Source organism: Balaenoptera musculus, chromosome 3 (genome assembly GCF_009873245.2).
Source record: "Balaenoptera musculus isolate JJ_BM4_2016_0621 chromosome 3, mBalMus1.pri.v3, whole genome shotgun sequence".
Lineage (NCBI taxonomy): Eukaryota > Metazoa > Chordata > Mammalia > Artiodactyla > Balaenopteridae > Balaenoptera > Balaenoptera musculus.
The window spans coordinates 64,017,663-64,035,478 of NC_045787.1; the positions used below are offsets into that span (position 1 = coordinate 64,017,663).

At 37.6% G+C, this 17,816-nt stretch overlaps 1 protein-coding gene across 3 annotated transcripts in view; it reads left to right on the forward strand.

The window, feature by feature from the left end:
* ATG10 (autophagy related 10) overlaps positions 1–17,816 on the forward strand; it is a 231,388-nt gene that overhangs the window by 123,190 nt on the left and 90,382 nt on the right. For all 3 annotated transcript variants that reach the window (XM_036849389.1, XM_036849390.1, XM_036849388.1), the window contains one exon: positions 15,968–16,106. In XM_036849389.1, coding sequence (XP_036705284.1) covers positions 15,968–16,106 — 139 coding nt within the window. The remainder of the gene's footprint in view (positions 1–15,967; positions 16,107–17,816) is intronic.

The following is a 17,816-nucleotide window of genomic DNA, read 5'->3' on the forward strand; positions in this document are numbered from 1 at the left end:
CCATAGCAAGATCTTTTTTGACCCACCTCCTAGAGTAACAGAAATAAAAACAAAAATCAACAAATGGGACTTAATTAAACTTAAAAGCTTTTGCACAGCAAAGGAAACCATACACAAGACAAAAAGACAACCCTCAGAATGGGAGAAAATATTTGCAAATGGAACAACAGACAAAGGATTAACCTCCAAAATATACAAACAGCTCATGGAGCTCAATATCAAAAAAACAAACAATCCAGTTAAAAAATGGGCAGAAGACCTAAATAGACATTTCACCAAGGAAGACATACAGATGGCCAAGAGGCACATGAAAAGATGCTCAACATCACTAATTATTAGAGAAAAGCAAATCAAAACTATAATGAGGTATCACCTCACACCAGTCAGAATGGCCATTATCAAAAAATCTAGAAACAATAAATTCTGTAAAGGGTGTGGTGAAAAGGGAACCCTCCCACACTGTTGGTGGGAATGTAAATTGATACAACCACTATGGAAAACAGTATGGAGGTTCTTTAAAAAACTAAAAATAGAACTACCATATGACCCAGCAATCCCACTACTGGGCATATACCCTGAGAAAACCATAATTCAAAAAGAGACATGTACCACAATGTTCATTGCAGCACTATTTACAATAGCCAGGACATGGAAGCAACCTAAATGTCCATCAACAGATGAATGGATAAAGAAGATGTGGCACATATATACAATGGAATATTACTCAGCCATAAAAAGAAACGAAATTGAGTTATTTGTAGTGAGGTGGATGGACCTAGAGTCTGTCATACAGAGTGAAGTAAGTCAGAAAGAGAAAAACAAATACCGTATGCTAATGCATATATATGGACTCTAAAAAAAAAAAAGAATGGTACTGATGAACCTAGTTGCAGGGCAGGAATAAAGAGGTAGACATAGAAAATGGACTTGAGGACATGGGGTGGGAGGGCAAAGCTGGGGCGAAGTGAGAGTAGCATCGACATATATATACTACTGAATGTGAAAAAGTTGGCTAGTGGGAAGCAGCAGCATAGCACAGGGAGATAGGCTCCGTGTTTTGTGATGACCTGGAGGGGTGGGATAGGGAGGATGGGAGGGAGGCTCAAGAGGGAGGGCATGTGGGGACATGTGTATGCATATGTCTGATTCGCTTTGTTGTACAGCAGAAACTAACACAGTATTGTGAAGCAATTATATTCTAATAAAGATCTATTAAAAAATTAAAAATATATATATATACAGTTTAAGTTCTATACTTCAGTCCTCTACAATCTGACTTCAGACTAACAATTCTATCCTATATTAAATCTCTCATACAACTATGTTCCAAACAAACAGGGTGACTTGCTAAACTGGCCATGAGTTTCATTTTCTTGTACCTTAGATCTTGCCATTTTTTCTGCCTGGAATAACCTATGCCTCATTTCTACCAGTTGGAATCATTCATTATTCAAGCTAAATGACACCTTTTAGGCTGAGACTTCCTGCATCCTTGTAGGATCCAGTTAGGATTGAGGTCTTCATTTGTAATCCCATAAACACTGTTTACTTCTTATACAGGCATTATAACAGTTTGATGTGTGTTGTAGTCACTTGTGGAAATGACTCGTGGGTTTATCTGTCATGTTTTTATTTGTGAATCTACTTAGTATTACTGTTTTAGGTATACTAGATGCTCAGTTAATGTTTATTGAATGAATAAAAGTTTGTGATTGTGGACCTCAATAATTAGGATTATTGCTTTGGATTTCTGAAGTATATGAGCTTGAGAGGCAGATATGGAAATTATAAATGTGTTAATTTAATGAGATCACCTTTTTAAAAGGACTGAGACCTTTCTCAATATTCATACTTTAAAATATTTGCCTCTGAGTTGGGTTTTGATGTTCCCGGGCGAGTTTTTGAAGATGTAAAGTTCTTATATTTTAAATGGGAATTTTAAAACTGTTCCCCATGGGTGGACCATGGTAAAGAGAGAGCTCCAAGAATCCCAGTGAATAAAAATTCTCACATAGCTAAAAAGTTTTCTAGGAACTATAGCTGCCATTCCAAAATAAGCCCAGTTCACAGAGACTTGAACATACAAATATAATAATTGCAAAATTTTATTGTTAAAGAGATTGGTCAAACATTAGGCTGATATGGTTAATCACTGAAGATGTTCTAGGACAGAGGAATTTTAAGCCAAAATTTAATAAGTTAAATTTAATAACACCCTATGTTCTAATGGTGAAAGGAAACTATTCTTGCACAGGGATGGATTAGACAAAGATTCAGATGTAAAATAGAGCTGATGCGTCAATGATGGTTATAGAACAGAGGGGTGATGTATTCCTTCTGGGTGTATGGGTTGTGATCTCCTTTTGAATATTGATAAGTGTCTCATCAGATCCCTCAGGCAGTTCTTAAATATTTCAGCCATGTGCATAGTCTCTGTTTTCTTTCTGTCTCTCTTTTGTCTTTCTATATAAAAGTTTGGGGACTAGATTTTGGCAACAATATAATTGGAGAATAGAAGCATAAAGCTTGTTTGTGTTGTTATTTTGTTTAGTCTTACTCTAGCTTTCACTTTTTATTGATGCTATTGGCTTTTTATCATAATTTGTCTTGTCTCTCTTCTCTCTTCCTCTGTCCCCCTTCCTCTTCCTATTTCTTTTCTTTCTTCCCCCCTTTACCCCTATTCTCTTTTTCTCCAATTTTTTAATCTAGTTTATGCTCAGGAATTTATTTAGTGCCTTTTGTTCAAGGAGGTCAACACACTTCTATCTATATTATCTTGTTTATGCTCAAGACAAATCTAAAATCAAACAAAGGCAGAAGGTACCAAAAACCTACATTCCTACAGTTCTGGAGCTACAGTGTGTTTTGGAATTCGGATTTGGGGGATTTAAAATAGTAGTGTAATTTTGTAAAAGTAGATTCTGTATTATGTTACATTCCCAGTGTTGTGTGAATGAAGTCGATCTCCAATGGTGAATTCTCTGGCTGATCCATGAGGAGGTGGTAGAGTGGTCTGGTCTGGAGAAGCCTTTTCTGGACCCTCAGATTTCATCATGTTAGGTGTAAGGCTGGGTTTGACCCTTTGTTATTTATTGCTGTAAATGATTTTCTGTTCACTTTCTTGCAAGAATTGCTTGAGTTAAAAGTTGAAATTCGTGACACAACTTTAAATCCATTTTTTTAAAAAAAGTGAAGTTCATTTATCGAGGAACTGAAATCATTAATTACGTTGTAGCTCCTTATCTTTTTTATGATACACGTATTGCTGTGGGTATAGTGCTCTAAAACATCTGCTCAATAGTCCGTTATAGCGGTACAAGAATGCTTTTACATGAAGGCAATAAAGTAGCAGATGCTTCTTAATGACAACTTCCCAGTTCATTTAGGAAACAAGTCAGTTCTGGATTTGGTTTTTCCTCCACGTGTGGCACCTGTGCAGGCAAACGATTCTAAAGAGGTTAGAACTGACAAATCAAGTACCTCTATATAATTATTTAGGGTGCTCCAAGTTAGTCTAAAAGCCTTATCTAACAGCACTTTAATGAAATTAGCATTTTCCTTACTATGCAAATAATTCTCTACCATTGTAAGTAACCAGGAAAATACATTAATTCAGTATTACCAGCTTACGCTTCTTTTATTTTATTGTTTGGAAACTTCTGTTGCATCTTGATTTATCATTAGCATTACAAATAGAAAAAGTGGTTGAATGCCTATGCTTGGTAACAGGGAAAATGGGGGTCCAGCATTTGGAAGTCACATTCCTTCCAGGAGCAATTTCTGTTACCTCAGAGACAGATCGTGAGGCTCTGGTCATGTCCACATGCCGCTTTGCACCATCCTTGTCCTTGGCAGGTCTGGCCTTCTCCTCAGTACAGTAGGCAGTCAATCCCCTGGGTGTGTTCTGAAGGGTGCCAGGGAAGCCCCCGCTGCTGCCCCTCTCCCCCCATGTCTTGTTCTCCTTTACAGTAACTACATGGTCAGTGATTCATTAAGATTTTCCCGTTCAGGGAAACTTCTTTTCAAAGGAAAAGACTCTTGGTAAGATGCACATTTCTAGCCTGTAACATTTACTGTAAATGAGTTTTTCAAGTCCCTTTCCTCTGAAAATCAGAAGGGCTGAATTTGGAAGTCTTGTGCTGAAAGAGGAAGACAAGGCCATGAAAAGCTGGATACAGGAGATGCTAAGGATCAATTTTGTCTTCTTCATAATTTTTTAACAATGGTCTGGGTCAACAGCATAGTCTTTAAAGTGGATACATGCACCCAGGGGGCTTGCAGAACAATCCATTGAGATGTGGGAAATAATATTAGAACTACCTTTATACTTTGTTTATTTTTTTAAATGAAGCTTTACTAATATTTAAACATGGACTCACACTGGGTCTTCACGCAGTTCATTTGTCAGAAGACCAGGAGTCCTATATGTTACTCAAGGCATCCGAAAGGGAACGGGGAGCCAGATGCTAGGAAGGGGTCAACAGTGGTGGTTTACTCCTTCAGGCTTTTGTTATGTATCACAGCTTATTGTGCCCTGGATTTAGTGGGATGATCTCATCCAGTTTTAGTTAACACAACTCCTACTTGTCAGACTAGGGACTTTAAAGATCCCTGCCAAGAAACTTTAATGAACAACAAAATGGCAGTATGTATAAACAACAATATAATCCGATCTTTCAAAAAAATTGTCTCTCCAAATTTGAAGTTAAGATTTCTTGAGATAGGATTTATATTTACTGTTATTAATGATGACCCTCAACCTGTGTGTATGTTGTGCCTAACGATCACATGAAGCTCTCTGTGTTGATTGGCAACTCACTGAAAAGCATCCAGAACATGAAGACAAACCTCTTAGGACTTGGGGAAATGACTGAAATGTGTGTGTCATGATTTACTAGGCGCAGCCAGTGATATACGTCTTCCATGTGGATCTGTGTATCTTTTTCAGCTGTTGCAACCATTAAAATCACCTACCAAAAAAATGGAGAAAAAACTGAAGCCAGACTTTTGAAATGCCATGTCATAATTAAGATTTAAAACAGAACAAACAAAAAAGTCTGTAGCATATTCAGTCAAATTACTGTCATCAAAATATTACTGGCAAAAAAAGTGTCTGTACCATTAATAAATAAAATAACGGTTTTTCAATAACACTTTATTTACTGTGTTGATTTACACATTTGGAACCCAGGGCTCTTTGTCTATGTGCAAATTAGAACAAGATTCTTTATGAAGAGGAAGGAAGTCACGCCTGGTTCTTCAGAGTCCGTTTTGAATTAAGGCTGTGCCCCTGTGCTGGAGAGAGAGGCAGGCCTGCCGGGCAGCCAGGATCTGGGCGTTTGGTGTCTGGGTGTCTGGTCATCCAGGACTGTGACCAGGGCTGGCTGCTCAGCAGCACGGGCTCTGAAGCCAGGAGCCCAGTGAAACGCTGGCAACTCTGTGCTCATTTTCATGTGATTTACATGTGTGACCATTTAGGTGCTAACTTTTGCAATGGATACTTTAAAATCAACATTTCTGCAACTTTATTCAGCCACAGCCACTGCCCCAGAAAGCTGAGGGCAAAATGGGCAAGATGCCCAAAGAGGAGATGAGGGCAAGGGGCCAGTGAAGGTCCTGTGGTGCTCAGAGCAAAGAGCAGGGTGGGACGCCTACTTCTATCAGTGCCCAGATCATCACCTAACTAAAATAATCACTGGGAAAATATTTTTCCCTCAACTTTGTCTTATCCATGAAGGTTTTCAACTTTAATCTTTTAAAATGTACATAGTATATTACACAGAAATACATGTTCATAACTGATCAGAAGGTAAATATACACACATTAAAGATGAATGCTTAAATTTTTTGACTCCAGGAATCACAATCAAAAAAGTTGAGAGACCCCTGATTTATAGGACAGAAATGATAACAGAGAGTTTATGCTCATTCCATTCACTTATTTCACTTAACAAATATTGATTGAATGCCTACTATTTGCCAGGTACTGTTCAAGATGCTTGGGATACCTTAGTGAATAAGATAGGCAAAAACCATGCCCTCGGGGCACTCACGTCCCAAGGGATGTGTGTGTGCCATAGCATAGCCTTTCCCTGACCCCAGACCAGATAAGGCCCCAAGATACATTCTTATATTTCTATAGCACTTGCAACACTATAATCAAATAATTGTTTATGGAATGATTTGGTTTTTCCTGCACTCTCCCTCCAGTTATAAGCTCTCTGAGAGCAAAGACTGTGTCTGTTCTGTTTCACCACTAACTCTCCAGTGGTGGCACCATGCCTAGCATATAGTAGACGCTCATTAATGGTTAGTGAAAGAATATTTGCTCTGTCTGCACACACTGTGTACATGTGTACACATGTATGTGGGTTTGCTCAAAGCTGAGAAAGAAAGGCATGGGGCATTCTCAAGCAGAAACTGTTGCTGAGAGCAGGACATGTAGTGACAGAATGAAGTGTGCAAGGAGAATTTTTAGTGTCTGCAAGAAGAGTTTGTTAGGAAGAAGCTTGGGTGATTAGAGGTGTTCCTAAAAATCTATCTGGGTGGATGATATGGTCATTGGACTAAAAAATAAACCTTGGGGAATGGGGATTAGGATATTAAAAGGGTCAATCCTACATAAAACTGGTTTATATTTGAAAGAGCTGAAACAAAAAAGGTAAAAACCACACACACAAAATTTATAGATGTAGTAAAATTATGTGTACTCTGGGACTCTGTGCATTTTCTCTAGTAGCACTTATTGTGATGATAATTTTAATGATTTGTGTGATTATTTGTTTGTCATATCTCTTCCCTTTAGGGCACAATGTCTGCTGTTGTTCTCCCCTCTGTTCCCAGATCCTAGGACAGAGTCTAGAACAAGGGTTGGCAAACTGTGGCCAGCTTCCTATTTTTGTACAGCTCAGAAGCTGAGAACGGTTTTTGCATTTTTATATGGTTGAGAAAGAATAGTGTTTCATGACACACTAAAATTATATGAAATTTAAATTTTAGTGTCCATAAATAACATTTTATTGGAGCAAAGCCACAGTCATTAATTTACATATTGTCTAGGCTGCTTTTGTGCTACAGTGGCAAAGTTGAGTGGTTTTGACAGAGGCACATGGTTCACAAAGCTTAAAAAATTTACTACCTGGCCCTTTAAGAAAATGTTTGCGGACCCTTGATGTAGAACATAGAAAATACCCTATAACATTTGATGAATGAATAAATAAACTAATCAGTATACCTACTATGTGTCAGATAGTTTTATAGTTTATCTTGTTTAATACACTTTAAACAAGGAGAAAGTGCCTTCATTTGACAAATAAGGAAACTCAGGCTCAGAGGGATTAAGTGGTCTGCTCATCCAGAGAGTGCAGTCAGGAACTGAACCCAGGTCTAACTACAAATTCCATGCCTTTTTCCACATTTGACTATACTCTGCTTCTCTAATATCTAGATGTTTTTAATCTGAGATTTGAATATCACTTCCACTTCAGTAGAAAGGTGAGAACGTTCACTGTGCTCTCCTTGCTGCTGAAATAGTATTGTTTAACCACCCCTCAACCCCTATCTTTGTCCTGGCACAAGCACGTGGTATGCACTTGTGGAATTTTTTAAGGGGTTCTCCTAGTAAAAGAGCCAACAAGCAAACAAATAAAGCCTATTCACATCCACATAATCCAGAGACAGTTTTGAGGAAGGGGAAGGAATTCAGGCTCACTTGAAGGTCCTGTAGAGCAGTTCACAGCTGATTCCTAGACATGATGTTTCTTGTGCACATACCGAGACAGCCCCTCCTGAAATTACTAGTGCTTGCCTTTTGGTCTGTTTATCAAGACCTTATCAGTTTCACTCTTTGGCAATGAAATTTACTCATTTCTGGATTTGACTGTAGACGTTTATTCATATGCTGAAGGAATTTGCAGTTTATTCATCAAGACAATTAAAAATCCCACTTGTTTAAATTAGTGTAGTGCCATCTCTTACCTTAGGAAATTACTTCAGCCAAACTTCAGCCTGTTGGATTCAATTATCATCATTCTTTGAAGGCTTAGAATTTATCATCCCTTCAGGAAATCTAATGTAACATTCTAAGATAGAAAAAAAATAGGGCTTCCCTGGTGGCGCAGTGGTTGGGGGGTCTGCCTGCCAATGCAGGGAACACGGGTTCAAGCCCTGGTCTGGGAGGATCCCACATGCCGCGGAGCAACTGGGCCCGTGAGCCACAGCTACTGAGCCTGCGCGTCTGGAGCCTGTGTTCCGCAACATGGGAGGCCGCGATAGTGAGAGGCCCGCGCACGGCGATGAGGAGTGGCCCCCGCTTGCCGCAGCTAGAGAAAGCCCTCGCACAGAAACGAACACCCAACACAGCCAAAAATAAATAAATAAATAAATAAATAAATAATTAAAAAAAAAAAATAGAAAAGGGGGAAAGTTCACCAAATGGAGACACAGGTCCTTTAATAAGGTTCTGCTTACTACTTATAAAAATACAATAAAATGAAATTAAGGAAAGCCTTAAGACAGACCCGTAGGAGTGGGCACACCAAGGTCTATGGACCATAGCTTGTTTTTGTAAATAAAATTTCACTGGAGTATGGCCACCTCCATTTGCGTTTGTCCCAGAACTACTGAGTTCAAAAGCAGAAGTTTGGGAGTGGAGCCTGAGAGTCAAATGTTTAACATCCCCTACTCCCCCAAATCCCATCATCTGTGCAGAGTGAAGGAATCCTGGGCCTGGAGCCTGGGGGCTTAAATGTGTGCTCTGGCTCAGTTTCTTACTTGCTGGGTGACCTTGGGCCTTCCTCTAGAGAAGAGGAGCAAATGGCATAATGCACACAAATGTTCTTAGAAAAACTGTGAACTGTTGTAACTGAGGCTGGTCTTTCTTATGTAGCATGCAAAGGGTAACTCTGAATAGAAACACATTTGACTGATTCTGAAGCTCAGAATACTAGGTAAAAGTCTTTCCCTTTTCCTTGAGTCAGTCATGATTTCCATAAGGAATTTCTGGTTTTCATATCCCTTATCCTGCTAATTCTTTTGCATTTAACTTCTCAGAAATCTTAAAAAGTAGGTGAGAAGAACCTGAGTTTTCTTTTAAAAAGTCCTTCTGAGTCCTTAATTTTTTCTAAGAAAATGATACTTTTTATATATTGTTCTGATGTAAGGACTAATCATCATTGACATATGTTAGGTACCTCTAACCATTATTACTATTCCCTTCTGCCAGGGAACCTGTGTTCTCTGGCACGGAATCTCAGAGTTAGCCTCTTCTGCAGTCTGCCTTGCACCCAGCCTAGTTGCTAGCTGCCCAACTCTGGGTTCAAGCTGTCTTGCTGTCTCCTGCACAGTCCTAAAGGAAACATGGCCTTCGAAGCACAATGGAGCCAGCAGTAAACATCCAGAAAACTGCCAGATGTGCTTTGGCAGGTTTCTGTGTCCCCTCCTTACTGCCTTGCCCTTGAGCATGCCAGGATGCATCGGATTTAATCCCACACAGGAGACAGATTCTTTCTCTCAGTGAGAACCCACATTGGCCATGCGGATGCTAATTCGCTCCCCTCTGATGGAGCTTGGAGAGCAAAGAATGGCACCCCTTTCTTTCCAAAAAAAATCAGGAGTAGTGATAGTGTTCTGGGAAAGGGGGAGCCTCACTGAGATGCTATCCTTGGGATCATCTTGGTACCAGTGTCACCCCAGATGCTGTCAGACACACGCCTGCCTGGTGTTGAACTCTCTCTTATGTACTGGATGCAACATTTACAGTTGCTAAAAGAATGCCATCACTTGCAAAGTTCTTGTGACAATCACGCACTCAAAAGCCACAGAGATCATGAAAGAAAGAGTCATTCTAGGAGTAAAAATAGTGAAAAAACCACCCCACTGTAAAATAATGAGCATGTGAAGCAAAACAAAACAAAACAAAAAGGGCCTGCTTACTTAGAGTCCCACATAGGTTATTTTTATAATTCATTTAAAATGTTTTAATAATTAAAACTCTTTCTTTCTTAAGGAATTGATTTTTCAACGATTTGTCCAAAGGCTTTGTCAGTCTTTATCACTTCTGAAAATATTAAAAGGATGTTGGCTCAGGAAAATCAAGCAAAGTTTGTTACACAGTCCATCTTTCCATTGTGATTAGATGGTTATGTGTCCCCTCGTGGATGCAGCTGAAGACTGTCCTGAACCAGTACTGTCCCTTTGTCACTCTTTGGCTTCTTGGCTACGATTCTGGCCCGTAACTGTTAGGTTTGAGTTAAGAACCTGATTGGTGGAAGATAAACAAATAGAATCTCTTTTCCTCAAGGGACATTATGAATAAATCTCGTTGCTTATGTTTGCTCAGTAATAGTAATAGAGATTTCTAGTGATAGAAAAAAAGTTTTTCTTCCTCCAGTTACTTTTCCCTGTAGGCTAAATAGAGATATGGATCTCATTTCCTAAGCACAGTACACTATTTGGGTTTGCTTTCAATAAAATATCTATGAAGTGTCTTTAGCATGATCACTATTTAATGAGATTTAGTTGTAAAGCTTAATTCATATCAGATTTTCTAAATGAGAGATCACTGTCAACTTATTGTTAATTGAATTCAATAAAATCAAGGTTTCTATAATTAATGTGAACTACTTAATCTTTTAGCTCTTTGAATGAATGTAATTTTCTAAACACAGGTATCTTCTCATTTAATGAAATAGCAACATTGTGAGGAAAATAAATGTACACATGACTCCTTTTTCTATTAACTCTTAATATCAAATTAAATATACCCAAATCCTCTTTAAAACATAATAAAAGAAAAGTAATAAAATATTAACAAATGTACTCAAAATGTTAACAGTAATCTGATGGTGTCTAGAACATCAGTCCAAATTAAGTATATAACAGTTAAGAAATGGCATTCTCCAGTACAAAGAGCAGTGGTTTCAGGATCAGTAGATATGGGTCATAGGCCTGCCTCTGCCTCTAATTATCTGGGTGACATTGGGTAAACCACTAACCTTTTTGGGCCTTCTTGTTTGGATCAGCAAGGTGAGTGTTGGGCGAGATGGAATGATTGAAGTTCCTTTCACTATTAGAGTTCTGTGATTCTGTATCCTGTAACATGGTAGCAGAAACTTTTGTTACCTTAAAAAAATTTTTATGAGAATTAAAAATATTCAAAAAAGTAGACTGAAAGGTGTAAAGAACCTGCAGACCCATCAATCAACCCCAACAATAATCACTCTGTGGCCAACTGTGCCCCTTCCACATCTCCATCCACTGACACCCCTCCTGTGTTATTGTAAGGCTAATTCCAGACATCAGCCTCTCTTTATCAACGTAATCCCTCTGCCATCTGTACTGTTAGCCCTGAGGTCTTAGATATTGTATTTTGTTTTTAACGAATCTCAAATTGTCTAGCTATTTTTTCCTTTTCATTTTTTAATTGACATTTTAAGATAAATACAGATTCACAGGCAATAATAAGAAATAATCAGAAAGATCCCACGTACCCTTAACCCAGTTTACCCCAGTGGTAACATCTTGCAAAATTATAGTATAATATCACAACCAGGGTATCGGCATCAATATAATCCACTGATCTTATTCAGATTTCCCCATTTTATTTATACTGATCTCTGTGTGTGTGTGTGTGTGTGTGTGTGTGTGTGTGTGTGTGTGTTTGGCTGTATACAACTTTATCACATGTGTAGGTTCATGTATCTACCACCGTAGTCAAGATATAGAACAATTCCATCATCACAAGGACGACTCATGTTATTTTGTAACCATACCCACCTCCTTCTGCCCATCCCCTCAACACTAATCTGTTCTCTGTTCTTCATTTCTAAAATTTTGTCATTTCAAAAATGTTATATAAATGGAATCCTACAGTCTGTAACCTTTTCAGATTGGCTTTTATCACTCCATAAGTACCAGGAGATTCACTCAGGTGATTGTGTGTATCAACAATTTGCTCTTTTCATTGCTGAGCAGTGTGGGATGATGTACCACAATTTATTTAACCATGACCTGCTGAGGGACATCTGAACTGTCTCAAGTTTTTGGCTATTCTGAATAAAACTACTATGAACATTCGTGTACAGGTTTTTCATTTCTCTGGGATAAATGCCCGAGAGTGTAATTGGTGGACTGTATGGTAATTACATGTTTAGTTTTATAAGAAACTGCCATATGGTTTTCCAGAGCGGCTGTACCCTTTTATACTCCAAGCAACAATGTATGAATGATCTAGTTTCTTTGCATCTTCACCAACATTTGAAGATGTCACTGTTTGTTATTTTAGCTATTCTGATAGATGTGTAGTGATATCTCATTGTAGTTTTAATTTGCATTTCCCTGATGGCTAATGATATCGAATATTTTTTTTATATGCCTGTTTGCCATTTGTATATCATCTTTGGTGATCTTTTGCATTTTTACTCCTCCATTTACTTCTTTTCAGAATTTAGGGTCGGGGTAGGCTTGCTGGTAAATCACCTATGATGTTTGTTATAGTATACTTAAATGGGAGGAACCAGATCTGCAACTGCTACAGAAAATATTGCTTACCAGTGTTCTCAGCTCTGTGTTAGAGTCTCTGGGAATAAAAAGATGAATAAGACAAGAACCTTGGTCTTAAGGTTCTAAAACCATCTGGCACTTTGGGAAAGGGAAGCAGAAAATATGTAGAAGTCCGAGATTTCCAAATTGCATGACTTCACAGGATGATATTTTCATGGGCATCATAAAGGTGACCACGAATGATGGAAAGATCCTAGCAGAAACAGGCCAAGAATTCAGTTCATTTAATATGAGTTAAGGATGCAAAAATGTCTTTGCCTGTAGATGGCTGCTCAGAGCAAGGGGCTGGGTTGACATAACAGCACTCGCAATTAGAGGACAGGTACTCCAGCCTTCAAATCCTACAAAGGTACTCAGCTGCCAGTGAGAACAGTGACTGGAGTGAAACTTCTAATAGCTCTTGAAGAAGCTTTTCCTGTCCCCTCTCTCTTATTCCAAGAATCTGAATCTATGTCTAATTGTTGCAAGAACCTGGTGTCAACCCCAACACATTACCTGAGTGCTTAATTTGAGTTTGGGTGAAGGACAGTCTTTCCAGGAATTTTATCCTCCCTAGCAGGACTGAGTCTCAAGCAGACTATTTCTGCAGTTTTGTGCAGAAATTAATGACCAAATTCAATATTTACTTACAAACTGTACAGTGATGGTCTAAGAAGAGAAATAGCTTAATAGAGAAGAATAGGGAATAAATACACACATACACACAAATCTAATTTATGGTAAAAGTGGCATTAAAAATCAATGGGAAAATGATGGACTATTAGAAATCATCTGGGAAAAATTCTTACCTCACATCATACACAAAAACAAAATTCAGATGGATTAATGATCTAAATGTCAATTTAAAAACATGTGTGTATGTGAGAGAGACAGAGTATGTGTGTGTAGAATAGAGGAGTTTAACATTTTTATAATTTTTAAGGATGAGGTGGGACATAGCAGGAGTCCTTCTAATGAAGACAGATAACTCAGAAGCTGCAAACAGAAAATGTACAGCTTTGACTACATGAAAGTAAAAAAAAAATTTTATGATAACATGTACAAGAAACAAAGTCAAAAGAAAACTGAGTGAAAGTGTTTTATACACACATACATATCACACATACACTTGCACACCTTTGTTTTTCTATGGTGCAGAGATGTATATATTTCCAGTAATAAGTTATTATTTCTAATATACAAAGAGTTTGTATAATTCAATAAGAAAAAATGGAAATTAAATATCAGAAAAATAGGAAAGGAATAAGAACAGGCACATCACAGAAGAGTATAAATTACCAATAAATATATGAGTAGATGTTCACTTTCACTAGTAATTAAGAAACTAGAAGGTAAAACAAAAAACTGACATTTAAAAATTCATCAAATAGGCAAAAATTAAAAACAAATAATATTCAGTATTTATGGGAATTGGGAAAGGGCATTCTTTTACATTTTTGCTGGGAATATAAATTGATACAGCCTTTTTCTGAGGACAAATTGGAAGAATCTATTGAAATTTGAAATGTACGTACCCTCTCATACATTAATGTCACCTTTAGGAATCTGCACCATAGAAAAACAGAGGTGTATAAAATATATGTGCTAAGATATTCACGGCAGCATTAGTTGTAGTAGCAGAAAATTATAATTAACCTAAAATATCTAGCAATATGGAAATGTTTAAAAACACACACACAAAACTATGGCATAGTCATATATTGGAATGTAGTGAAGTCATTAAAAGAAGGAACAAAATCTGCAGCACTGACATGGCAGCACGTGGTAGTATGTTCATGAGTGAATAAATCAAATCAAGGAACATGTATATATAGCATGATTTAATTGGGGATGCAGAGGTGGGAGGGTAGGTGGATGTATGTGTATAAACGTGTTTGTAGACCAAAAAATAAAAGTCTGGAAAAATACACAATGACCTTTTGAAAATGGTTACAAATCTGAGGTACTGAAGTGCTGGGATGAGGGGAATTTCACTTTTTTTTTTTTTTTTTAATGTATTTGTGTAGTGTCTGCAGTTATTTTTAATCACAATGATTTTATAATGTTACAAAAGAAAAGAAATTATAAATGCTAAAGAACCCAATCTTTGACCAAAAAGAAAGAATTTTGGTTAGAAGAATTGCTTTAAAAGACGTATTTATCTTTGCCTAATGAAAATTTAAATAAAAAAATAGACAAAACTCTTCCTTGCTATTGTATTAATTTTCTGTATCTGGAATATTTATTTTAGTGGTTTCTCTTTGGTTATTTAATTCATTGTGTTTAACTGATAGTGTTTACTGGAGTTTAGTGAAAAGCTATTTTGTAAATATCTTCAGTTGTGATTTACCTAGTGTAATATCTCCCCCAGTGAATTGACTGTGAGTGGGGAATTAGAAAAGCAGATAACAGATCTGGAGAGTAGTCTGTGGCTTTACTTATCTCCACAGGAAACCGTATTTCATATTGGTAAAGTTTGAAATCTTTCCTGTAGCTCCTCCCGATTGTTCATTGTTGTTACCGTTTTAATGAGAGGTAGAAATGAGCCAAACCAACCTGCTTCTTTCCTTCTACTAAATTAATGTCAAAGGAAATTCTTCAGCCCAAATAAATAAGTGAATGTGGATGGAATCAGATTCTGACTCAACATGTCCAATTAATTGCTTCCAAACGTTAAGATACATTCTTAAGAAACCCCACACATAATAAAAAATCAACCAGTGGAGAATGATTACGTGAGAAGTGAACTAGCTTAGAACCATCTTTGTTTACAAAACCCCATTTAAGTTGACATTAATATTTGCTATCTACTCTATTATAAATCAAGATTTATTGTAGAAATGTACCAAAGGTAGCACAATAATAAAGAAAACAGATTCATCTCAGGTTTTGAAATGTACCTAACAAATTCAGCCTCTTGCAAAATAACTTTCTTATTCAAAATGGAACTGGGAATTGTTCAGCACACAGTGAATCACCTTTTGGCAAGTACAATAGAGTCTTTAGGGACATTTTGCAGTATCTTGTTCAATTGTTAGGATGTTTTTAGCTTTCACAGGTAGGGAAGAAGGTAGCTTGTATAGCCATCATCTTGTTGCTAAAATTGTACAGTAAAGATTTTTCAGAGTTGCTGTTGCAATAGATCCTTTTGCTTTTTTTTTTTTTTTTTCTTCCTGTTTCTTTACCCAGAGCTGCTTTGTCTCTCAAAAACAATCTGGAATTACTTAATGCTGTTTTCTGGTTTTACTATTTACCCAGGACTCAAATGTTAAACATTAATGTGGGAAACTCCCTTTTCCTTACCTCATAGTCCTATATTTATTTAACTGTTATTTTGCAAGAAGAAAACCTCATCTTTCTCTCTCTGTGTTAATGTACTTCTTTTTATTGACAGACACATTTTGTTTTTGTATTTGCTTTTTTTCAGGAGGCTTTAGAGCCACCCCTGGATGATTTTGAGGTGACGGAGACCACCACGGCAACCGAAGTGATTAAATATGAGTATCATGTCTTATATTCCTGCAGCTACCAAGTGCCTGTGCTTTACTTTAGGGCAAGCTTTTTAGGTAAGACCATGTTGGAAGCTAAATGTAAATTCATAGCATTTACATATAAGGCAGAAAGCAGATTTGGAAAATTATTCTTGAGAGAAAAAAATAGAGTTAAAAATAAGAAAACTGTGGGTGAGGTAAGGTTTTACCAGTAAATTTTCTCATGCTTTAGAAAGAGTATCAAGACTTCAGAGTGAATGATATCATCCCAGCCTTAAGTCTGATCTTCAGATTCTTGGCCTCCTGCCCAGCGTTGACTAAGCCCCCTGGCCCTTTTTCTTTTCTTTACTTTAAACAAGTAGGAACAACTTAAAGCTACAATGTTTATTTACTTCTAACTTTACAGTAAAAATTTCTTTCAATCTCAAGTGATCCCATTAACTCAAAAGTCCCCATGTCTCCTTCCCCAAGCACTAATTATTATTTCAGGAACTGTTCATCAATCCATTTAAGCTATATTTAAAAATAGCACTAACATTTCCTTCGGCCATCTATACATCTCCAATACCTCAGCTTCCTGCGATGCTGTTACTCAACTCATCCCCCTTGCCAAGAAGGTGGAACACCCTGTCTCCTCTGAGGCCTTGGCTAATAAAGCTTATTTAATGAGCAGCCGCGTGGAGTCCTCACCCTGCAGCGCAGCCGGGACTCCCCCCCTTCACGTCCTATGACTTAACCGGGTCAACATTTTGAGGCCCCTCCACCCTGGGCTCAGAGACAAGAGGAGCCACCTCCCCAGCCCACCCCTACCCTATTTCTCCTTTTCTATCTGGACTTAGCAGCAGCATTTTGCATTTTGAACAGGCTTCTAACCTTTTCTGGATAGCTAAGACATCTGAATTTAGCCAGTGATATTTTATTTTTAATTAAAAAGTAGCTTAAGCTGCTTTGAATGTGTATTTGGTAGATTTAATCACTTGCTGCCTTATATTGTTTAATGGTCTCTAATTTTGCAGTGTTGGTGGTTTAACAAGCACTTAGGATTTAAAACACAAGAACAAATTCTCATAGACTCCCTGGTGAGAAGATTTTACTCTGAGGTACAGCTCCTAAGAACTGACAATTTGGGGTAAATTTTCAACATGGAACATGGGGAGTTGAGGACACTGATAGTTCACCAATTCACAAACTCTTGCTGCAGATTTATCCGTATGATTATTACAGGCCTTTAAAACACTCACTTTATTGTAATTCTATTGGGTTTGGAGCCCAGGGGTTAAAGGAAGTTTCTTGTCAGTGAGCTGTGTTATACTAAAAAGTAGAAGGGGATACATTTATTTACCAGAGGGAAGAAAAATGTCCTTCTAGGTTTTGGTTTGCGAGGGCTCTACCCAGTACCTTCTGGATTCAAAGCCATGTCAAGGCTGCAGGTAGAGGAAATAGGACACTACTTCTTCAATACTGTACTTTCATATAATTAGTATTCACCATAAGCAGTTAATCACCAGAGAAGAGCTCCCAGAGACAAAACAAGTTGTTTAGCTTGTCAGCATTAGGGAATCGGAGGTGCTGAAACATGACTGCTTCTAGCTGGAAGTGGGTCTTGCCGAGGCCGGCAGATGAGCTCATACGTGTACTTTGCTCTTATGTGCCAACAGCTCCCCTTACAGTACAGCACAGTAATTGTTCCTGCAAATCCATTTATATTTTAATGAAATTTGTATACTTCCTAAGATCTTTTCTTCATGACGGTTTTCTATTTCTTAAAAAAAAAAAAAAAAAAAA